The sequence below is a fragment of the Gossypium arboreum genome, chromosome 9 (assembly GCF_025698485.1).
Source record: "Gossypium arboreum isolate Shixiya-1 chromosome 9, ASM2569848v2, whole genome shotgun sequence".
Classification (NCBI taxonomy): Eukaryota; Viridiplantae; Streptophyta; class Magnoliopsida; order Malvales; family Malvaceae; genus Gossypium; species Gossypium arboreum.
Window position 1 is genome coordinate 8,998,968 of NC_069078.1, and position 26,107 is coordinate 9,025,074.

General features: G+C 33.2%; 1 protein-coding gene across 1 annotated transcript; it reads left to right on the forward strand.

Moving 5' to 3' along the window:
* The first annotated feature begins 17,306 nt into the window (after positions 1 to 17,306).
* LOC108488501 (cinnamoyl-CoA reductase-like SNL6) lies at positions 17,307 to 19,746 on the forward strand. Its single transcript, XM_017792778.2, has 5 exons — positions 17,307 to 17,750; positions 17,874 to 18,055; positions 18,619 to 18,813; positions 18,987 to 19,140; positions 19,220 to 19,746. Exons 1-5 carry the CDS (start codon positions 17,504 to 17,506, stop codon positions 19,522 to 19,524), a joined length of 1,083 nt encoding a protein of 360 aa, XP_017648267.1. The 5' UTR covers positions 17,307 to 17,503; the 3' UTR covers positions 19,525 to 19,746.
* The last annotated feature ends 6,361 nt before the right edge of the window (positions 19,747 to 26,107 follow it).

Sequence of the window (26,107 nt, forward strand, 5' to 3'; positions counted from 1 at the left end):
TAAAATAAATATTTTGACCTCAGATTTGTGGTTTTGAAACTACTGTTCTGATTTGACTAAGAACGGGCTGTTACATTGATGCTCCTGAAGAAGTCCCCCACGAAAGTCCTTGGCTAGAAGGAGTCTGTATTGAACCTACTGACCAACCTACAAAGGAGGGAAATTGAAGACCTTTCTTCTTCTTGTTTTTGTACTAAACTTCTATGTTTAGCTTGTATCATTTTCCTTCTCTTATCAATATATCTATCTTCTTCTTCCCAACTAGACTCACCTTCTTCAATAATAGTGTGCCAGAGTATTCGTCATTACTAAATTCTTTAACTTACCAGAGGGACTAAGCCAGGTTCTGTGTATCATGCATATAAGTCTGACTCTATCTCAACTTCGAGAAGATTAACTAAACTGAAAGCTCTAATACCAATGAAATTGCAATACCCTATACCCAACCTGATTTACCAGACTCGGATATAGGATGCCACAATACTTAATAAAATTTTACAACGGCGAAAACCATACTGAACATAATTCTTATTCATTTATATTCTTTCTAGGTCAAAAGACTTTAAAGGAGATGTTTATTAGATACATCAAATTCTTGAAAATAGTATGAGACATTACAACTAAACATCTTTGTTAAAATGGACTTAATCATGGCATAGAGTACTATTCGCCATATTTCCAAGAATGTCCCTCTGTATGCATAATATCGCACTTTGAACTGTCACCTGTGCACATTCTTAACTTGCTCCCTTTTGGTGAACTGGTTCAATTCTGTAACATCTTTTACCCTAACCGAATCACCGGATTCGAATATTAGATGTTACAACACATAAAAACTTAGCAAAAAATTTACAACTAGCTTAGAAACCATTCTAAATCATACTTCTTATTTTTTTATATTGTTCTTAAAAAAAATAAGATATTTATTAATTACATCAAAGTTTCAAAACAACATATGACGTTAAAACTTTAAACTTTATTAAAGACAAACTCTACATAGTGTAGTGTACTAAGCGCCATGATATTTATTAATTACATCAAAGTTTCAAAACAACAAATGACGTTAAAACTTTAAACTTTATTAAAGACAAACTATACATAGTGTAGTGTACTAAGCGCCATACTCCTATGGTGCCCTCTGTATGCATAATATCACATCTTGAACTACTATTTTGGCACCATCCTGGCTTGGTCTCTCCTGGTCTACCCAATCTTAATGGGAAACCTACAACGTAAACAAATACATGTAAGTTCAAATGAACATAGTGAGTTTTAACCCAGATTAACCTTGAATGTCTCTTCTTGAATTCCTCAACTTAATGATTTTGGACTTCTTTTAGTCGTTGACGATTACCTTCTAATATAGATGCATACATATACGCTATCTTCCACACTTTACCACTAATCACACAATTCACTCACTAAGTAGATTTATGATTTCTAACTCTATGTGGATTGCATTTCCTTTTAAGAAAATAGTTGCATTCCGTAGAAAGATATCCATTTAGAACCTTCCTTCAGCGAACTCTCACTCAGATAGATGTTGTGAACTTCACCCAAAATGTTGTACTCACAAATATTACTCTTAGAGGATACTTATACTAACTGAACTTTAGGATGAACTTCATACAAATTCTACCTTTGATGGATTCTCATAGTGAATCGACATCTATCAGATTACCGCTCAGATAATATCTTAAACCATCCTAGATCATAACTTATTTTCATGGATAAAATCTTCTAAGTTATCCCGTGGAATCCCAAAATAACCATGTTACATATAATGAAAACACCTAATTTGACAGACAACTTAGACTCTAGATAACCTCTATACCTTGTATGAAAACAACTCAGATTTGGCAGATAACATAGAACAAAGATATCTTACATACGTAGCGTAGGCAAACTCAGCTCTGGCAAACACTTAGACCAATTATCATTACCATGATTACAACAAGTTCTCTGTACTAACGAGCTACTATAACGGATTCACTCTTTAGAGACACTTTTGAGAACTCTTTTACGAAGTACCCTTAAGGCATATTCAAATTCTTTCACAAGGCTAACCAAAATAGATAACTCCACACTTAACCAGATCTCTACTATAGAATCAGGCAACAAAGTAATCCCAAAGCTTACCTAAAGCACACTACATAGGCGATTAACCAAACTTCGCAACAAGGGCATTATAGAATACGCCACAAAGGTATTACAAAATATGCCATAAAGGCATCATAGAATAAACCACAAAGGTTTTCCAGAGAATACCACGTTTATTGTTCTGACAGACAATCTTAGAGGGTTCCATGGGGATTCTCCCTCATGGTTTTACACATACCGAAGACTACCATGAGTTTTTTCATTCTCATACAATGCTATGGGTCTTTGCCACATTATTTTACACATCCTTCGTGTTTTTTCAGTTTGGTTTACATCTAATCAGCGGCTACACCCTAAGTATTTTCTTTGTTGTCATGATCTGCTTGTCCGATTAGTAATGTACCTACCGTACTGGAGGCATCACAAATAGATGTTTTACCCATTTAACATAGAAACACTTACCTAGATTCATCCATACACCTGACTAATTCATACTCTCCCATGTCTAATCTCACATGCATACATCCAACACATCAATTTATCCATGTAGTGAGTCATATATTTCATTTGTAAACATGCATCAACTTTACAATACTACACACACATATTTACTCTCACCAATTATCTGAGATAACATCAACATATGAATCTCATCTATAAATTAACATACATGAGTCAGGATAAAGACCCATCTAAAACTCACCTTTGTTGTATCTCATAGTTTCAAATCTAATCATCCTTCCCAAACTACCAATAACAATTGCTTAAAAGAACATGGAATCACCATTAAAATCCTATTTACAGATAATTTACTAACACCTCAATTACATATGACCCCTATACAGGGCCTATTATTCACACCTTATATTTTTATGTCTTTTAACATCCTTACTCTTTCAAAATCATAACATACAGAGCTACTAGACTTACTAGGAGGTTAAAACATCCACCGATTCACCCAAAAACATTAGCTTCTAGTTTAATGATGAAGAAGAAAATATTTGGGTTTAATTAAAAAAACCTGAATGTATAACAGAATGTAGAAGAACCATTTGAATGTTCCCTTCTTACCATATATATATACTCAGTTCTTTTTACTGGATTTGTACAAGTGTTAGATGTTTACAGAAATTGTCCAGACAATCCATTCAATTGACCCTTAACCAGATCACGTTACAAAACCCACTTTGCACAATGTTCAAGCTGTACATGCCCAAATCTGCCCAGGCCCATACAAATACAAAACAAAAACAAAAAAATAATAAAACCCAATAATTAAAAAAAATTCCATCAGTCTATTTCTTATATAGCCCAACAACAAAAACTAAACAAGCCCAGCAATAAACCTAACCCAAATTCAAACCCAGGCCCAAAACCCAATCAAACTTTTGGAAGAACCCTAGCATTCCCTTGTGCCGCAGCAAACAACCCAGGTACGGCCGCCAACGCCCCATGCCTCTGTACGCCCCACGCTAAGTGCCACTTCGTAGCTCCAGCTGGCCTTGTACCTGCAAAATAAGTGAAAACAGCAGCACAGCAAGAAGGAGATAGAAACAAAATTCATATTTGTAATCTGCTTTCGACTATAAAAGTCTTGAAGATCATCGTTGTAATTTCCCTTTTTTTTTACACGCACTCAATAGCAATCAAAAGATCAGATTCAAGATTAAAAAAAAAGGTGTTTTTTTTATATTTTCTTTTTTGAAATAAATGCAAAAAGATTATAAATCTTATCGATTTTTTTGCTCTCCCTCCGTCGAATATGGCTGATATTCAAACATCCAAGAATCCATAAGGGTTCTGATGAGGGTTCAAAAGGCAACGGAAGTTGTCATGTTTGTTTGCGCACCGTTTCCCTTTTATTTCTCAACCAAAACTATTTTAAAGTTTTTTTTAGGTGGTCTCTTTTTTAAAAAGAAAAAAGAAAAGGAACGAAAGGGGGTCCGAAAGAGCACATTTTTAGGCACCTCCAGCCGCCACATAAGGCAGGGCTACGACGGGGTTACGGCGGACGCGTGCTGGAGCTTGGCCGGATTCTGGGTTGAGACCCAGAGAGAAAGACCCCCTTTTCCCTCTTTTTTTCTAAAACACGGAGAGAATGAATTTTTTTAAAAAAAAAGTTTTGCTTTTACAGAATGGTTAGATGACGTCGTTTAAGGCCTAAATCAATGGTCTTAAAACGGCGCCGTTTAGGTACCAGACCCATGTGACCTGACCAATGTAGGCCAAGATCCACGTGTTTTCGCTCTAATGGGTTATTTTCAGATTCGGTCCCTCCGCTTTTGTGGTCTGTCGCAATTCGGCCCTGTTTCCTTTTCCTCTTCTTTTAATTTTTGCCCTGTATTTTTTGTAGTATTCGATTTTGGTCCCTATTGAAGTTATGCATTTTGGGGGATGGGGATATTGCCCCATTTGGTCCCCCATCTCATTTACGTACCACAATTTGGTCCTAATATTTTATTTTCATTCCATTTTGTTCCTTTTTAATTCTGTCTTGATCTCAATTCAATCCTGGCTTAATTGATTTCATTATTTGTGTATTCTTACTTATCTGTTCCCTTTTTAAGACTAAAACTTAAATAATATTTATATGTAATATCCATCTATCTATTTACTCATTATTCGTTTTCATGATTAGATTCCATTTATTAATTTATTCATTATTTTATAACTCATTATTTTAAAAATAACAATAACTAATATTATTTTATGTCACGTACCTACCTATTTATTTCATTTATTTATTATTTATCCCTTATTTTTTAAATACTTTGGATTAATCTATTTCCTTTCATTATGTACTTCATATTCACTTTCACTTACTTTCATTATTGTTATTTATTGTTATTGTTATCATTTATTTCATACATCGTTGATTGCTAATATTGATATTAAGTCACATGATTATCGTAATCACATCCTTTTCAAAATATTTTAAACGTATATCTTTTAAATATTTCATTAAATTTTATCCTAATTCGTGAATAAAGGAAAATTAAAAAAAATGGGCAATATTTCGTGTTTGGAAATTCGAGAAATCATGCCCTAACATGCTGGGTTTCAATTTACCGTTTGACCCAATAACCAAATATCCTTTTAAAAATTTCAATGCATGAGTTTCGGAAATCATGAGATGATCTTGGTATCGCGGGTTTGAAATGTTGTATCCTAATGTGCTGGATATGATATTTTATTTCTTCGAAACAAGAGACTCCCAATATCCACTTCGAGTTATCGAAACATTTTTTTAAAGGGATTGTATTTTAAAATCTTTTCAAATTTTCGACATTAAGACATTAATTAATCAATAAGGTACCAATTTTGGGTGCTGCGAAGGTGCTAATCCTTCCTCGCATGTAACTAACTCCCGAACCCATTTTTTGGAATTTCGTAGGCCAAAATCAACATTTTAATCAAATAAAATGTTTTATAGGTGATCCGATCACACCTAAACAAAAAGGATTGGTGGCAACTATATATTTCTTTTTAAAGTTGATCCCCATTTTTCAAAATAAAGAAATGGTTTCAACACAAGAAATTGGGTGTACCATACCTCTGACAGTAACTCTTATAAGGCATGCTCTTCGATTGTCGTACTCTTCTTCAGTTGAAGTATACCCAAAAAAAAATTCTTGAAATACTTTTACGGGCAAATACTTTATGCACCAAAATTTAGTTTGCCAGAAGTTTATAAATTAGCAGACTACACTACCATAGTGTGCCAAAATAGGAAATATTCATATCTACTCGCCTTCTTCTAGGATCCGTTAAATTTGTGGTGTGAAAAATTCCAAGAACCTGCATTCTAAATAGACATCTGTAAGTTCAACAAAACTTAGTGAGTCTCAACCAATATTATCTTAAATGTTGTTGTTGGATCCCTCTACTTGAAGATTCTAGACTTCCTTTTAGACTTTGACAGATACTTTTCTGATTCCTGGCAGATAGCTATACGTCCATCTCTACACTTAACCACCTTATACACATTCCGCCAGTTGATCGGATCACAAACTTCACACCATAATGCAGATCCTATTTCACAATCCCTTTTTGAAGATAAAACTTGGATGCATTTCTCAAAATGATATACATATTGATACTACTCTTGGTGGATTCTTATAATAGCTCCGACAGCTGACAGAATTCTAGTCACACCATTTCTTTAAGTCGATCCAGACAACAAACTTATTTCAATCAATGCAATATTTTTAGTTCATCCAATAGAATCACAGATGACTTCGACACATAATGGGATAATTCCCAAGTTTGATGGACTCTTACGCTACCCATAATTACAAATATGTCAAGCTCTCTATCCCAGTAGGTTACTATGGCAAATGCATCAGTCACGTACATTGCCTAGAACTCTTTCAAAAAATGACTCAAAGACATACTCAAATCTTGCCACTAAGACTTCCCAAATAATATGTTACATAGGCTTTTTAGGTGACTCGCCACAAAGGCAATCCAGATAAATTATCTACTAAGGCTTCCCAAATAATATGTCACATAGGCTTTTCAGGTAACTCACCACAAAGGTTTTCCAGATAAATTCGCCACTAAGGCTTTCCAAATCATACACCATATAAGCTTTTCAAGTAACTCGCCACAAAGGCTTTGCTTTGTTTGCCACCAAGGTACCACCTAAACTATCGTGTTTGGCGATATGGATTTGTCTAAACTTAGCATCAAATGTGGTTTGCCAATCATTGCCCCTGGGACACGCAAAATCCATAGTAGAAAAATACAGTTCATTCGTCATTTGAATATAATATGTTATGGCCATGTTCTTTCCACAAATATTCCACACTAGCCCTTTCTCGTGTTTACTGTCCCGACGGACGTCATCAAAGCACCACTGCGGGGTCCATTATCATATCACATACTTTTTTGACACTCCGTCTGAATCCTCTTTTTGTCCAACCATACTTTGTTATGCATAATTCATTTAACATAATGGATACATTTATATAGATTTCACTTATATCGATAACAGAATCATACTTCCCAACACACCCTTTTCTCTTACATGCTTACATTCATCATCATATTCATGCAGCACATTGTAACCTTTTTTACATATATATAGATGCTTCACAGAATAACATACACACAGACATACAACAACTCCTCTAAAAGGCATGCACAACTAGAGGGAAATTGACCATACAAAGAATCAGTCTAAAATAGAGACTCATCAGATACCCACTTATACCTTGGCCTAGAGCTTCTGTTTCAATTGTTCTTCTCAATCCAACAACAACAACTATTTAGAAGATCATGGAATTCCTATTAGAATCACATTTTGCAAATATCTTACTAATATTTCAACTACGTGCGACCCTCATGCAAAGCCTTCAACTCACACCTTACTATTCATCCTTAATCTTCAACAATTGTAACAGACAGAGCTATAAGACTTATCAAAAGGTTGAATCATCCACTAATTAAACAAAATCTTAGCTCTACCTTAACAAAGAAGAAGAGAACATTTAGGCTAGAAAGAAGGACCAGAATGTTGAGCAGAAAGAAAAACCATGTCGAGTGTCCCCCATCCCTTTCACTTTATATACTCCTAGTCCCCCTTATTTCCCTACCAAATCTAGGGGAAGGTGAAATAAAATTCGGCGAAGATCTACTTTATTATTTGACCAGTCATGGGGAGGGTCAAATCAATCCAATTGACTCCCAACTAGTCCTGTTACAAGAGCCAACTCGAGTAGTGCTCATACAAACCAAACGTACTATACCTTGGTGGTAACTTAAGCACGGCGTGGTCTTAGAGACAATTAAGTCTCTTATAGCTTTCTCAAAAACTTGGTAGGCTCTTCTTGCTTGGCCAAAACTTTGAGGCGTACTGTTCCTTAGGTGTACTCTTTCTTATGCATATTTTTTCTTCACTTGAAGATACCCTGTAATTAAATCCTTAGATACCAAAAACAGGAAGATACTTTAACGCTAGTATGCACCAATTTTCTAACTCACCAACAAGTCAGTATGGTGGTTGATTATGATACCATAGTGCGCCAAAACAGTTTACATACATACCTGATTCACCATTTTGGATCCACCGCCTTTGGGGGGTGACAAAACTGGATTTAAAAGGCTCTATTGGTTACACTTCTCGACGAAAGGCTTAATTGAGTTTTTAATAATTTTTAAAGGGCTTATTTGACATTTCAACCAATATTTAAAAAATGGCACATTTGAGAATCAATTTCCCAATAAAAACATTTTAGAAAATAAAATTAAAAATTAACTAAAAATATAAAATTTAAGTTTGCAAACATGTTTGAAGAATTCAAATTGTTTTATGAATTTGTGGCAAAAATTTATATTTCCATGCAAGTAAAATTATAAAATTTAGAAAATAAAAATCTAATCAAAATAATCTTTATGTTTAGTTATATTACATATTTAGGCTTGGTATCCTAAATGAAAGGTTTGTACTCGTAAGTTATTCAAGTTCAACTAAAAAAAGTTTGAATTTCACTCGATTGTTGGTGAGCTTGAAGAATGCAGTTAATAATTGCTAGAACACTAAAGTTCTGCTAAGAGAAGTGGCAAATGATATTGGAATTGTAACAGAACAAACATGAACACCAAAGAGTTGTTTACACAATTTGGTTTCCTTACGTCTGTGGGACCTTGCCACGAGAGACAATCCACTATCTTTCAACCTCATACAATAGTGTTTTCAATCATATCACACATCCATATAACAACCTCACTTTGTACCTAAGATCTAGATTACTTTCATTTAAGTCCTCCCCCTAAAAACTTAGATTGTAAAACCGAGTGACTCACTTATTTCACTTACAAAATGCTCATAATAAGAATTCCTAATGAACATGTTAAGTGTTACAACTCTTGCACATCACCTATACAAGTCTCTGTTGGAAAAATCTTGTTTGAAAATAGTTTTCCTACACAACAAAAAATTAAAATTTTGAACATGGCCCGGTTTGTGATATTTATAGCAATAAACCCAAGATCAAAATTGTATGTGTGTTTTCGAATAGACAGATCCTTGTCATTTCCAGCTTTCAACCAAATGATCTTCTCCGCTATTTTTGTATCACAAATTGCCTCGAGTGTGGGCTCAAACCAATTGAATCAAGACATAGAACTAGAAATTCTTTTCTTTTATGTGGAAAGAAAAAATCTATTCTAAAATAAAAATCGATAGAACTGTTATTCTGGAAAAATATATTCAATAGTTGAGAATAAATTTTCTCTCCTTTTCGACAAAATAACAATTTTTAAAGTTGTGTAAATAATTCTACCAATGCCATCTATTTATAATGAGGGAAGATAGAACCCTTGTTAAATTGTAGAGGTTTATTTCAACTAGAAAACCAAATTCTTACTTAGAGTAGGAGTAGGGTGGACATCACCCCCTAGTATTCCTACTAGGGTTGCCGCTCTCTTCATATTCCATGAGGGGTTTTTGGGCCTCTCTCACATCGAGGCCAATTGCGAGTAATTCCTAGACTTTTTGACCCATTACTTTGTAATCTGAACTAACTTGACTCCTTTTTTCTATTTCCCAAAATAAACTTAAATATATCTTTATTAACTAATTTTCTCATCCCAATTTTACCCCTAATAAAATTATGTCGATTTTATCCCTGGTAAAATTTCTGAAAAATATATTTAATAGTTTACAATTCAACTTTTTCACTATGATCTAATGATTTATTTTTCATTTTCGGGCTTTAAAATAACTCAAAAACATAAACTCATTCTTCTAATCAGTTTTAACTAATTCATCTATATTTGCAAATGAATCGGTTTTCATTTTAATTTCTATTTTGAGAAAACCACATTCATTTCCAAATGATTTCATTTCTCTATTTCATAGAAAACCATAATCAATTCTAAATGTTTTCCATTTCTCCATTTCTATTCATTATGATTCAACATGCAATTTATTTCTGGTTTCAACGTGCTAATGGAGGGACCGATTGGACATATGTAATTAGAGCTCAAATTATTTATAACTAAGTTTTGACTTTTATCCTATTAATTATAAACCCATGTAGTCATGAGGTCATTCCATTATAGTATCGTGAATAAGCCCTCCCTAACGCCATACCATTACGAAAGCAGCTACTCAGTGCTCGTCTAATGACCTTGCAATAATTGTGTTACCCTCATAGGATATCCTTAATCTCTTTGGGATAATATCCATTCTCACAATGATCCTATTTTATCTTATGGTAAACATTACATCTTCTTTCATGTAAAGTCAATTACTATCAAATAGTAATCAAGTTTTTCATCACAAAGAAGAACAACCCGTGGAAACGTTTACTTTTCCTCAACCATGTAGTGCCAAATGAGAGGATATCATTTACCCATGTCTTAGGCTACGAATTCCACTTTTTTAAATAATGTAACATACTGTAGAAGTTGTACACCCAATGCACTAGCTTTAAGTTCCTTATCTATTCGAACTTAGGCTTTTACTTACATCAAAGTACACGAGTCGTGCATACATAATTTGTCATCCACTCAGGATTTAGGTATGATACTCTATGAATGCCACAACTAAATAAATCCATAAACAGATTTAGGATCTATTCATCTTGGGTCCTATCTGATGTTCTGTCAGTCCAGTCAGTCACATCTATGTCTCTATCTTTTGGAAATCATCTGCTCCAATGCCCAAGACAAAGCATCTCCCCAATTGGACTTGATAGACGACATATTAGTCTTTCAATCGGTTTGCTCATTTCTGATTAGACTAAGGACATGTGTAGCTTCGTCTTCTAATATAAGTTATCTTTTTGTATTATGATATGACCACGTAATACCGCTTAATATTAGTTGAACATTAGACAACCAGCGAGCAACATTTTCTTCTACTTGCCCCTCCATATATTTTCCAAAGAGCTCTCTAGCTAGTAGAGTCTTGGAAAAACAAATCACCAGGGTTTTTCCTCATATACGATCTTTGACTACATCCACTATTCCGTTAAACACTACCATCTTCATTATGATACTTTGTATCAACATATCTTGTTCTTATGTGGCTTATTTGAGCTTTAGATGTATCTACACTGTTATAGTATTTGACTCTCCATAGTGAATTTAGCATTGTAACCTTACTTGACAATTATTCACGCTATAGACCTGCTGTCTAGGATAAAAATATAGCCCGATGTCGATTTCCTGTAATCTCGACACATTTGGAAGTTAGAACCAGTATATTCAATAAGAGTAAGATCTCCTCCAAAATAAAAAAAACATATAATTTGTTGTTCTCCATAAATACTTGAGTATATGCTTAACTGCTTGCCAATGTCTTGGTCCTGGATTCATCTAATATTGACTTACTAATCCCACTACAAAACAAATACCTGGGTGTGTGCATAAATAACATACATGAGACTTCCTACTCCTGAAGAATAAGGAATCTTTTTCATATTCTCTCTTTCTTCTATTGTATTAGGATAGTCCTCAAAAGAGAGATAAAATCCCGATAAGGAGGGTTGATTTCCTTTCTTTGAATTGGTTATTGTATAACGCTCCAATATCTTTTCTATGTTTGAAGCATGAGATAGTGCTATCATTTTTTTAATCCCTTAGGATTCTAATGCCTAGAACAATATTAGTTTCTCCCAAGTCCTTCATGTTAAACTATTAAGTTAACCATAATTTAACCAATGACAATGTCCCTACATCATTCTTAATAAGTAGAATGTCATTGATAAATAGAATGAGAAAGACCATCTTTTCATCCCCTAAACATTTATAAACATAAGATTCATCTACGTTTTGCTCAAATTCAAAAGTCTTGATCGATTGATCAAATCTTTGATTCCATGAGCAATATGCTTGCTTAAGTCCATTTATAGATCTAAGAATTTTGCAAACTTTATGCTCGTTCCCTTTAGCTATATATCCTATGGGTTGCATCATATAGATGCTTTCTTCAAGATAGTTGTTCAAATATTGTTTTGACATCTATTTGTCAGATCTTATATTTGGGAGCCACCGTACTAGTTAGCAACATACAAATTGACTTGGGTATGGCAACCAAAAAAGAAGTTTTCTGATCTTTTGTAATCTGACGTGTCAAATTAGGCTTCTCATTACACTTAATGAGCTTGTTTACGAGAAATGTATATGTTTTGTCATGTTTTACTTAATTTAGGGAAGTGAAATCATTACTTATCCCATTTTCTTTTATTCCCAAAATTTCTCTCTTGTATAACTTTTGAAATCCCTAATCTCTTCTTCATCTTTTTGTGTTCTTCTACTCCCTTCCATTCCTATAGTTGAATTATATCTTATGCTTTCTTTCCATTAAATATATTACAAAGGTAACCCTCTATTCTTCATTTTTTTTCCTTTCATTGAATACTACAGTTAAATTGGTTAGGGCTAGGATATGTTTGGGAGGTAATGTAAAGGGTCACAACGGTCGGAGCAATCAGACTCGTAGGAGTCATTTAACTAATGAAGGTGGTGAGGAGCCTCGAAATCGTGAAGCGAGCACTCCAACAAAAGCACTTGCCTATCTTTTCCCGGCGACCTAGGAAGAAATAGTGCAGCACCTAGTCATTCAGGGGATTCATCTACCAAACTTTGCATACGACTTTAAAACTATCCAAGGGAGAAAGATGATTAAGCGATACAGAAAGAGGTTTCATACAACCTCTCTATTTGTTAAAGGTTGGCTTTCATCTCCTCTTGCATCCTTTATTCGGCATAGTACTAAACAAGTATGAAATTGAACCGGGGCAACTTGTTGGCCTATCATGGTGGACGTTAGTGGCCTACTTTATAGATTGTTGTATTCGGGCAAAGCCACCCATGCTCAACGTCTTCCAACATTTTTATTGGTTTAAAGTCATCACTCGAGGGGCTTCAACAGGGATGGTATACTTCAGTATCTTCATGGGTCGCGAACCCAATTTCAAGAATTGGGCTTTAAATCTCCACCTCAATCGCAACAAGTATATTCAAGTGAGGAGGAAGCTTGAGGGTGATCTAGATTTCCCAATAAAGTGGTCCATCCCAAAGAAATCTACATGTCATTAGCATCAATTCCTCAATTCTAAGATTACGATTCGCAATAAAATCGATTAAAGATGGGTCGCACTTTGGTGTTGGAGAAACTTCTAACCACCGGAAACATTTTCAAACTTTGTTTGGAAGAGAAGAGCCCAATGGTTGTCGGCCAGCAGATCTTAGGAGGGTAATGTTTGCAGATCGGGTATGGCTATACGGGGATGATAATGATTTGGCCTTAGTTTTGATAAGGAGGATGAGGGAGCCTAATAAATTTTTCTATATAGTCTGTAAGATGCATCCCCATCATTGGTTCTCTTTACCAATAGATGATAAAGTCAAGTAAAAAAGTACTACTTTAGTAATCAGTGAAGCTGATAATGTTGTTGTTGCTACAGACCCTTCTAATTTCTCCAGTTCTTCCAGCTCCTTCAAACATGAAATGGACATAGAAGAAATGGTAGACAGTTCGTGAGAGAGTGAAAGAGCTATTGCCTTAAGGGTAAGGGCTAGCAATAGTGGCCGCAAGAGGCCTTGAGTGGAGGAAGGGTCCCATGGCACTAGAGATAGTAGCGGTGGAAGGCTGATTCACCATAGAGAAGGAAAAAAACCAATGAAATCTTTGGAATGAATTGCTTCTCCTGATGTCCCTTAAATTCTTGAGTCTTAGACAGAATCCACCATCCCTATGGACCTGCTTATTCCCACTACTGTGCCACTTCTTGCAGAGCCAAGCTCTGGTATAATTCGCTTCTTCCCACAAGCTTATCTTCTCAACTCACTACAATTAACTTTTCCAACTGGCGAGGTAAACACTTTCTTCCCTCACAAAAATCGTATTAACATAGGGCGGTATCCCTCCCCCTACAAAGTCAGACAGAAATGGGAGAAAGACTTACAAAAACCTTCTCTGGAGGAATTAATGGGTTCTTTTCATATGGTGGTAGCAGAGTGTGGACTCTTTGGTTGGGCTTTAATTGAAGCTTGCAACTAAAATAAGGCTAAACAGGTTGAATTCGAGAAGACTATAGGTTCATGTGAGGATCACAAAGCCTACTTCGCCAAATTCATGAAGACACAGTCTGCCAGAATAGGGAGCTCATCGAATCTATCTCCACCTGGTAAACCAAAGGTAAATCCTGAGAAGTCAGAGAGAAAGAGATGGGGGAAAGGGTCTGCCAACTAGAGGCTGAAAAGAAGGCTTTAGAGGAACAATGCCTTGCAGATCTGGAACAATTTAAGAAAGAGAACAATGAGGCCCTAGAGAACTTTAAGGTAGAAACCAATGCTAACATGAAGAACTACCTGCCTAACTTGAAGTCAAACCTTATGTTGCACACCCAAGTTGTAGTGGACCCTTTTGATGTAAGTCAAATAGATTTTAATTGGCTGCACAAACTCACACTGACCTCGACATTGTCATTCTTTGTCCTTCGGGCGTGGAGTGGAAAGAGTTCCAAAAGAAATAGAGGAAATTAGGAAAACTCTTCCTTCCCCAAGAACCCGAGGTTTACTTATATCGAAGAGCCTACTTAAGGGGGAAAAGAGAATATGGAGGATGCCATCATCTTTGCTTCACCAGTTGAGGAACAAAATTAAATTCTAACTTATGATTGTTCTTGCCTCTCTTTTCTATGTTCTAATTGAATTTATAAAGGTTCATCTTGTTTTTCATGCTTTATTTACTTTCCTTACGCTTTTTTTTCCTTATGGTTCTTATATGTTCGTACATAAATCAGCAACATACAGGTTTTCCCCCTCATCATGGACTTCCCATTATCTATTCGCCAATATAGGTAAACTATACAACATAACACAACTTAATAACAAAAGAGGGACTAAGCAAGAATATCGTAACATACATACAGGGGTTATATGTCAAATAACGTACAATTCACCTTAGAATAGGATAATTGCATGGTGGTAGAGAGGCGCAATGCAATAGTGACTAGCAATACTTGGAGCCTCATATGAAAACTAGGCATACCCTCAAAACTGAAGATATTTTTGTGGCAATGTGCTCAAAGAGCTTTACTTACAATGGCACCTTTAGTTAGAAGAGATCTCCAACTGGTGCCAATGTGCCCTCAAGTGTTTGAATGGTGAAAATAGAGTAGAACACTTGTTTCTTTATTACTTAGCAAGTAAACATGGATGGAATAAAATCAAGCTTAATGAGCATGTTTCAAGTATAAACAACATGACTAGTTTGAGTAGATTTAAGCCAACACCACTTTTAATTTATGGTTGCGTAAACATAGAATCCCATGTAGAGTTATGTTTCCCTTTCTACTTAGAAAACTTTTGCTCTATAAGAAGAGCAAAGCTTTCAAGAATAACTATGAGATAAAATCCCCATAAGGCTTGCTATTGAGAGAGCTGAATAATTCTATGGTCTCCAAATCGCATTGTGATAACCTAGAAACCTCCACCATTACAATGGGCTAAAATCAACTTTGATGGAGCTACATATGTAAATCTAGAGATAGTAAGAGCTGGAGTTGTTATAAGGGACCACATGAAACTAGATCGTGGAGTCTTATCTTTATATCCCTTTCTAGGGGTGGGCATACAATTGAATCGATTAAAAAAATTTCATGTTAGTCGAGTTGACAAGTCCTATTGTTTCATGCTAACTTGATTTTAATTTTTTTTCGAATTGATTCGAGTGAAATGTGATTGATGCCAATGCGAATAAATTTGTTCAACTTAAATAAAATAAATAAACTGATCATAGTAAAATTTTGTTCACAATATGACTAAATTCCAAGTTAAAGAATATAAGTACCACTTATATTTGAAAACTCTTTACAACAAAATAAAAGAAAAAAAACAAGATAATTAGTATGAAAAACTTAATTTGATAATTTACTTGTTTAAGCCTCAAATTTATCATTTTGGAATTTAAATATGTATAATTTAGCATTTATATATATATATATAAGATTTTTAGTAATTTTTATAATTTTAATATATAATTATAAAATTTTGGAAAAATATTGAAGAAATAATTTTTTTTGGTAATTTTTTAAAGGGTCAATTTGTACAGTTTTAAAATTTTCAAGGACTCAAGGGATATTTATATCAATTTATTATTCGAGTTGATTTGAAAAAAATCAAACAACTCATTTCAATTAACTTAAAATTCGAAAAAAAAAAATCAATATTTTTAATCCATTCGAATTTTATTCAATCTTATTTTTTCACCGCAAGTGTATAGGAAACGTTTTGAGATTTTAAGGATGTACTGAGACTAACATCAATGAGGTTGAAATAGAACTTGATGATTCTACTTCGATAATTAGTATGATTAATCATAATATTAGAAATCATTTAGTGTTAACTCCTCCATGTTTGCGGGACTGTTTTTGAGGGAGTGGAGCATCGACTCGTCAACTACATGTTTGAGGGAAACCGATGTGCAAATGTTCTTTGGATTTTTCTGATTTTTCACGATGCTTTTGATTTTTTGTTGTTTGTTGTACACCTCGGGTCAGCTTACTCATTGTTTTACGTTCTATGACCAAAAGCATTTAAAAAAAAATAAACCCGTACCTTTTTTTAAGGTAAATTACTGTTAATTAAATTATAAATAAATTATTGTTTTGATCACTTAATTAAAAAATTACAATTTAATTATTAAATTATTCGAAATTTTAATTTAAGTCATTAAATAATTAAAAATTTAAAATAGATATTATATGACTTTTTTCGTTTACACTACCTACACCAATTGAAAACTCTCTTTCCCTTTTTCTTCTACAGTTTATTTTTTTTCTAATGAAACAGTTGTGGACATCATAAATCTGCGAACTAAAATTCAAAAAGTTCTTTTTCAGATATCTGGCACAAACTGTCAGATCTACTTGAATCTAAAATATATTTTTCTACTCGTAAATGCGTATTGATCCATCATATTGATCATTGAATCGTCGCTTAGAACACGTTAACAAATCTCTTTTTTATAAAAAACTTAATAGACTTGTTACTTAAAAGACAAATTTTTGAATAGTTCAGTGACTTAATTAAAAATTTTTGAATAATTCAGTGACCAAATTATAACTTTTTTAATTAAGCCACTAAAACCAAAATTTACATTAATGATGTAGTTTACCCTTATTTTTAATTTTTGCTGCCGTCTATCGTAATATTTAAGCCAAGCTAAATCAGCCCAAGTCATCATATTCTACCAGTTCTGTTGACACTCTTTCCGCAGCCCACACCTTTTGCATGGTTCTACTTTCATTCCAAAGCTTTGCTTTCGAGATCCCCACCAAACTCCCCCTCTCTTTTTTTCACCCTCAAATAACCTCAATCCATTTCAGCAATTACTAAACCAAGGATCAAAGTATAACCCAGAGTTTTAAAACTTCTACAGAAAATGGGAATTGCAAGGACACATGATGAAGATTATGAAACAAGGGAGTTCAAGACTCTTGTTGCTTTAGCTGCCATGGAAAGAAGAAAAGACAATGGAGAATTCAAAGGCCTGACCTCGCATTCTTCCATTGTTGATCTTCAAGACAAGCTTGTTTGTGTTACCAGTGGTGTTTCTTTCTTTGGGTTTGCTTTAGTTAATCATCTCTTGCTCCATGGATACTTTGTTCGAGTCCTTGTTGCTAACCAAGGTATCAAAAATAGAAAAAAAATAAAAACAAAAAAAAAACTTGTTAGATTCTCTGTTTATATTGCTATTAAATTGAATGATTTTGAAATGGGTTTCTTGGTTTGATTTCAAAAATGATTTGCAGAAGATGTAGAGAAGCTGAGGGAAATGGAGATTTCAGGGGAGATGATGGGTTGTAAGAGCAAAATAGCTGTGGTAATGGCTAAACCAAATGAAATCCAGGGGCTAATGGAGGCCTTTGATGGGTGTTGTGGGGTATTTCACACCTCTTCTTTCGCTGACCCTGCCGGCCTCTCTGGTTATTCTGTGAGTTTTATATCATTTGTCTTACATTTCTTCACTGATTATATGAAATTATGAATGAATCTGTGGAAGAACTCTAAGGGAACTTTAGGGGGAAAAAAAGGACTAATCGTTGCAACATTGCCAAGTTTTTAGTTGTCTCTCTTCATTGTGTTTCATGGGGTAGATTGAAAAGTTTTGGTGATGAGAAGTAAAGGAAAAGGGATGAAAAATGTAAAACTGAAAAAAAAAGAATCTAAATTTTAAGAATGAATTTTTGCCATCATAGAAAAAGATATGGCTTGAGGACTTCATCATAGATTGGCCTACAAAAATCTTAATGGACACAATCACTGATACGAGTATGTATTTTGATATGAATATGCTTAAAATTAAATATGAAAAGTAAAATCAACAAAACATTAAAAAGTTTTGTGATATTTTCTAGGATACACATTGAAGCTTACTTTACTTTTTGAAATTTTGTCATCTTTAAAAGTCCACCATTACCAAATCAAGTTATTAGCTATTCTTTAACTAAGATATGTTGTTTTTTTTTTTAACTTTTTCTTTCTATGTTTTGTTAGAAATCCATGGCTGAAATGGAAGGAAAAGCCAGTGAAAATGTGATGAAAGCATGTGCAAGAACACCATCTGTCAAGCACTGTGTGCTCACTTCTTCGCTTTTGGCCTGCATTTGGAGAGATAACTCCCAATATGAACTCCCCCCTTTGGTTAACCATAACTGTTGGAGCAATGAATCACTTTGCGTGGATAAAAAGGTATGAATCCATACTTTTGATTTTTTTTTTTTTTTTTTACAAATATTCGTGTTCGATAGCCTTATCCGACACATACCCAAATATGGTATGGGGATATGACCCTTTGAGAACACTCTAAATATATGAAAAAATATTTATATCAAACACTCATACTCAAGTTTGGGATATGATAGCTTTGGTATGCATTGGGGAAGCTGAAGGCTGAGAAAGTTGCATGGAAAATAGCTGAAGAAATGAGCTTAAATTTGACTACTATTTGTCCAGGGCTCATTACAGGCCATGAATTCTCCTATAGAAATCCAACAGCAACAATAGCTTATCTTAAAGGTATTTTTTTCAAAACTTAAACCATTCTTGATAATGCCTAATCATATCAGTTAATTTATGAGAAAAAATTAAAACTCAGGAGCTCAAGAAATGTATGCAAATGGTTTATTGGCTACTGCTGATGTAAGAAGATTGGCTGAGGCACATGTATCGGTGTTCGAGGCAATGAAAACAACGACAGCATTTGGAAGGTACATTTGCTTCGATCGAGTCATTCAGTGCGAGGATGAAGCCGAGAAGTTGGCCGATGAAATCGGGATTCCAAGAAACAAGATTTCAGGGAATTCATCAGATTTTGTTTTCCCTAATTGCTTTGAATTATCAAACAAGAAACTTGCAAATCTTATGTCAAGAACACTTAGAAGTTGCTATGCTGAAAGTTAAATCCCAAGTTCTAGTTTTCACTTTTAATACTATGTTTCTGTTTTCCACTTTGGGATTTTCTTTAGGTTTATATTTGCTTAATAGCTAGCTTTTAGGATACGATCGTCTAATATGATATTAAAAGTCATTCACCATGTTTCTTAGCTGCATTTGTATGAGTAAAGCTTTCTTACTCTTATAGCTAAATTTTATGGTCATTTTCTCTTTAGCTTCAAGGGAAAACTAGATTCATTCAATGCTCATTCAACCAACGCTTTAAAAATATGATTAGAAGTCAAAACAATTTAAATATTCTTTTCATACTAAATGTAACAAAATTCGCGTTGTGAAATGGTAAAATATAATTCCTTGCATTAAAATCTTCTCTATTTTTTAGATTCTATATAAAAGAACAAAAATATCCTTGAAATATTTTTATTGCTTTGTAAAAATGATATATTTTAGTAATTTCATAACTGAATTGAGTTTCAATTAATGAGTTCTTAAATAGAAGTACAGATAATTTTTTAATAAAAAAACCTATAAGAAAATTTTAAAATGTATCACTTTGATGGAGTTTTTATTAAATGATCTACGTTAGATCAAATGAACTACTAATTATAAATTCAACTAATTTAATTTACGATATGACCAGATTTTTATAACATTGCTTACAACACTAAAACCACATTCCCAACTTGTTTCAATTCTTGTAAATATGGTACATTAAAACCAATCAAAAGCAAAAAATGACATTAGTTCTCCATCAAAAGTCTAAAAGATATGCATCTTTTCATGAAACAAGGTGACATTGGTTTAGGTTGTTAAGGTCCATAAATTTGAGGTCCCAAATGTTGCAAACTTAAAAAAGTCAAAGTTTTTGTTTTTGATGTTAGGTTTCCTTATTAGGAAAAAAATGTCCCTACCTATTAAATTTTGGTTTTCTAGAAGTACGAACAGATAGATGTTCAATCCATAAGTTATTTCTGTTGTCAAAAAGCAGAGGAAGAAGCTCAAGATGGTTTGAAAAATAATTTAAGCAAGTCATTATCATTGCGCAATATGACTAATTTACACTTAAGCTATGTTTGTTTTATTAAAATAACTTTTCAAAAATGAATTTTTTTCTGTATTTTATATGATTCTGTATAAAATATTTTTTGTTGTTTAGTAAATTTTTCTTCAAAATATTTTTAAAAATTTTTCATAATGAGAAATGCAACATATATATACACTTTTACAAAATATTATAGTAACAAAAGGACTTATTTTATAATAATTAATATTGCATACAAACTTAATAATAAAAATACCTAATTAAAATTTAATTTAAATTACATATATTACATTTGTAACCGTGGTTAATGACACATTAGAGTTGAAAAAATAAATGAACCTAAGTATGGTTTAAACAAATATTCATATTTTATACTATTAAATATTTATTATTTAATGTTAATATAAATATTTTCAATAAGATATTAACAATATTACTTAATTTAAAATTATTATTGTTAAAATTTATTATTAAAACAAAATTATAATATTAAATAATTTATTAAAATGAAAAATTATATTAATAAATTTATTATATTATTAAAGAAATAATTAAATATATATGTTTAATAATATTGAAATTTATAATATTTGATATTAATATTTAAATATGTTGAAAAAAATGGAATGATTGACATGTGCCTGAGGAAGCACCCAATTCCTAAAGCACTATGATTAGGAGTGAGCAAAACTCGATTCCACTCGAATAAATCGAAAAAAAATTCGAAGTTCTAGTTAAACGAATCGAGTTATTCGAGTCAACTCGAATTTTTTTTCAAATTTCGAGTTCGAATCGAGTTGAGTTTTCGAATTCGAATAACTCGAATAACTTGAATAATTCGAATATCAAACTATAATATTTTATATTTTTACCCCAAACTCCCAAATCTTTTTACTTTTCCCTCAAAACTTTTACTCCTTCCCACTTTCCCCTCAAAACTTTTACTCCTTCCCACTTTTCCCCCAAAACTTTTACTCCCCTTCCATCCCAACCCCCCAATCTACCCAAAATACATTTCCCACCAAAATTTTACTCTCCCATTTACTTTTTTCCAAAATTTTACTCCCAAAAACCTTCAAAACTTTTTATTTTCCCCTAAAATTTTTACTCCCTCCCACTTTCCCCCTAAAATTTTTACTTCCTTCCCATCCCACCATCCATCTACCCCAAATCCACCCCCCAATTTTTTTAATATTTTCCCTCCAAAATTTTAATCCCCCAATTTACTTCCACTCAAACTTTTATCCCCCAAAACTTTTATTTTCCCCTAAATTTTTACTTCTCACCCTTTACTCTCAAATAAAAATCAAAATTATCCAAAAAATCACTAAACATAAATAGTAATAATTTTATTTATATCGCTATTTATATTATTAAATTAAATTTTACATTTTATATTATTTATATTATTGAATTGTTTAGTCATATTGAATATTTATATTAAAATTGAATTATTAATTATGCCATTAAATATCCATGTTAAAATTTTATATTGGTATCAATTTCATATTTTATCTTTAAAATAACTTTTATTAAAAATCACATTTTACATTTAATATATTTTTAATTCTAAAATACATAGTGATAAGAATCAAGATAATTGAAACAACTAAGCAAACAAAGAAGTTAACCGTATATAAAAGATTAATATATAAATTATGAGGTGATGAAAGTTAATAAAAATTTTGATTAAGGTGGACAAATTTTACTACGATGGATGACAGTGATTACAAGGACCCAAAATTATTTTATAAAATTTAACTCGAACAAATATATTCGATTCGATTCGATTCGAATTCCATCTCACTCGACTCGATTCGAGAAAATTTCAAATCAAATTAGGATGATAAAATATGATTCGTCAACTCAATTAACTCGAAATTTTTTCATTCGATTCGATTCGGTCGAACGCTCACCCCTAACTATGATAGACTAGCCTATTTCCATATTTAGGTGATTGACAATTTATTGAACCAAATTTTTGGGTTGTGCTGATATTGTAGGTTGTATCTAAGCCCATTATGAATATCATATCACTTTGGGGAATATGTTTGAAGGAACGGAGCGAATCATGTCTACCTAATCCCTTAGATAAATCAAGTTCGATCAAATTGGAACGTTGAAGACTTAGCTTCCAACAATCAATGTTTTTCCTTGTTTGTTATTATTATATTGTATTCAACTATTGTTTAATAGGGATTGATATAAATCTTCATTATGTTAGCAAGTCTTGAAATACTCTATATAATTGAGAGACTTGTATAGGTTATTGTGCAGAGAGTTGAGCACACTTAACCAATTCAAGTGAGGAACATTATTTATGATAGTGTATTTGATTGTAAAACCTTTGTACAAGTTATGTTCACAGGGATGAATTTAGTGGTAACAGTACCAGTCTTCAAAGGTACAAAAATGATGAAATTGTCGCTGGGGTGTGATAGATTTAAGTTCACTTGTTGTAAGTGTAGAAGATAGTAAGCATTTCTCACTGAGCTAGGCTCTGTATATGTAAGGAAACCAAACTGCATAAACAATCCTTATGTCCCCTATTTTTGTTCTTTGTTTCACATTACTTAGAGAAGTATCAACTTCCCCAGTCACTTTTGTTCGCACTTAGTTTGTTACTCATCAACTGATTTCAAGTCAACAACTAGTATCAGAACATGCCACTTAGCATAGCTAGTGGAGATTTATGATGTTTCTAAATTCAAGTTACGGAAGGATCATCTACCTCACATCTCCCAATGATGGAGATTGGCCATTATGTCTACTAGAAAGCACGAATAAGAGCTTACGTAAAATTCATTAATGAAAAGGCTAGACAAGCAGTTCCTACTAGATGGGAGCCACCATATGGACAAGGAGAATGAGGAGTGCTTAAGCTAGAGGTATAATGGAACCCTGAAGAAGAAAAGCACGCAAATGTCATCTTAAAGCCTTATATGCTATCTTTTGAGTAGACTTATAAGAATTTAAAAGAATTGCTAAGTGTACTGTTACCAAATCTACTTGGGATATTTTGGAGACAACTCATAAAGGTAGCTCCACTATTGAATAGTCGAAGATGCAGATGTTGACCTCCAGATTTAAGGGCCTAAGAATACAAGAATCGAAAACTATAGGAGATTTCTATACAAAGTTGTGTAATCTACCAGACCATGCATTTGTAGTTAGGGAAGAATACTTCAACGCCAAATTGGTTAGAAATAAGTCTCATATTTTCCTAAGAGATTCTCCATCAAGGTTATTGTTATTGAAGAGGCCAAAGATTTTGAAAGGTTGGCCATTGATGAACTCATTGACTCTTTGCAAACTTTTGAGATTAACTGTAAAGAAGCTAAATTGTAATGAAGCTAAACATAGTAGGACAAAATGTGAAAGAAACATTGCTATCCAAGTGGGTGATGTAATGTCAACTTCTCAAAATGGTGCACTTGAAGATCTCTAGGAATAGATTGCCTTACTTACACAAAATTGTAACAACCCATTCAAGAAGTAGGCAATGAGGTTCAAAAAGTTTGAAGCTAATGCTAATGTCCATAGAAACAAATCAAAGGGAATTTTCATTAAGGGGGAATCTAAGAAAGATAAGAAGAAAGGTGTTCAGGTTGATGAATTTTAGGAGTGTGGCCATATCCAATTTGAGTGTTCTAACACTCTAAAAAAGAAGTCACTTTGTGTGACCTGGAGTGGTGAAAATTTAGTTTAGCAATTTGGACTCAAAAGATGATCATCACAACAATAATATTATTTTTGCTACCAATGTGGTCAAATGAGTTGAAGAAGATTCAGATGGAGATTTGGGTATTGGTTCTGATAAGGATTTCCAAAAAACCTACAAAGAGAAATTGGGAAAATATGGGCAAGTTTGTTAAATAAATTCTCTATTGTTGTAGGAGAATAAACAATTGAAGGATGAAAATGCTAATTTGGTTAAATAGGTAGAAGTAAAAGAATCACTTATTGCAGAAGATCTCGATAACCAAATAAAGGTAAAGAAGGAGCTTGCTAAAGCTACACTCATGCTTCAGAAATTTACCACCAGTAGAAACAAAATTGATGAAATCCTTGCAATAGGAATGAAAGATCCTGGAAAGGGAGGTCTAAGGCATGTTGACAAGAGAAAGGTTGTGATTCAGAACTTTACTAGCTTTGTTAAGGCTTTAAGTTCTAGTGATTCTGGTGAATGTTCAAATCTCGTGTTGATCAAGAATAACAAAAAGGTAATCATGTAACACCCCCTACCAGTATCCATTGCCGCAATAGGGTACGAGGCATTACCGGAGTTTACTGAACATTTTCAGATAATTCTGAGTCATTTATTATTCATATTTTGAACATAATCATAACGTCTCTCTATTGGGCCCTCGAAGCCCCAAACATACATTAGAAACCAACAGGAATTATATCGGGATCATAGAAAAAAAATTCACAAAATCTTAAATTTTATTTTCATTAAGTACTTACTATTTCAATGCTCCTTATAATTAAACATGTTACCATTCAATCAATAGCTTGGCACTTGTCTAAGCGTCAAACAACATCATTGTTAGTATACTTGCACATATTTCATCTAAATTCAACATTGATATACTTATTTTCTCGACATATCGCACTTGAGTTTAATAATAGTCTCAACGTACATAATTTCCTTGTATCAACATATCAAAGATAATTATATATGTACATGTCATGAAACATATCATGTTCTTACCGTTTCCTCATAAGCATATATCATTCATTTCATTATATCAATATTTCATGCTCCATCATTTCCATATATTTTATGTAGATTTATTAGGTAATAGTTTATATCAAACTTAACATAAATTATATTCCATGTACTTATACTTATTTCGTTTATCTATCTTCATAATTATTTCATACAACTATTTTGTACATATATTTCCATATGACCAGTTCTTGTAAACATTTCACACAACCATTTCATATAACCATTCGTCATCGTCGTATTACGAATATCAATTGTTTAATAGAAGTCATAGCGTCTCCCATCCACGGTCTTATTTATCTTTGACATGATGCCATAGTGTCTTTCAACTATGGTCTTACTCATTTTCTGTCATGTTGCCATGGTATCTTTCAACCATGGTCTTATTTTTTTCATGTCACGTTGCCATGGTATCTTTCAACCATGGTCTTATTCATTTCATATCACGTTGCCATGGTATCTTCCAACCATAGTTTTATTCATTTCATATCACGTTGCCATGGTATCTTTCAACCATGGTCTTACACATTTCATATCGAGTTGTCATGGTATCTTTCAACCATGGTCTTACACATTTCATATCGAGTTGTCATGGTATCTTTCAACCATGGTCTTACATTTCATATCGAGAGCACACTCATGAACCTCATCCTTACGATGGGATTACCGGTCAGGCTAAATCACGTAATATAAACTCATAGAGTATTGCCGGGATTACCGGTCCAAGCTAAATCCCGCAATGACAATTACTCTAATGAGCTTGGTGCAATTACCATCCAGGCTAAATTCAGACCCTAATTCAGATTACCCGTCCG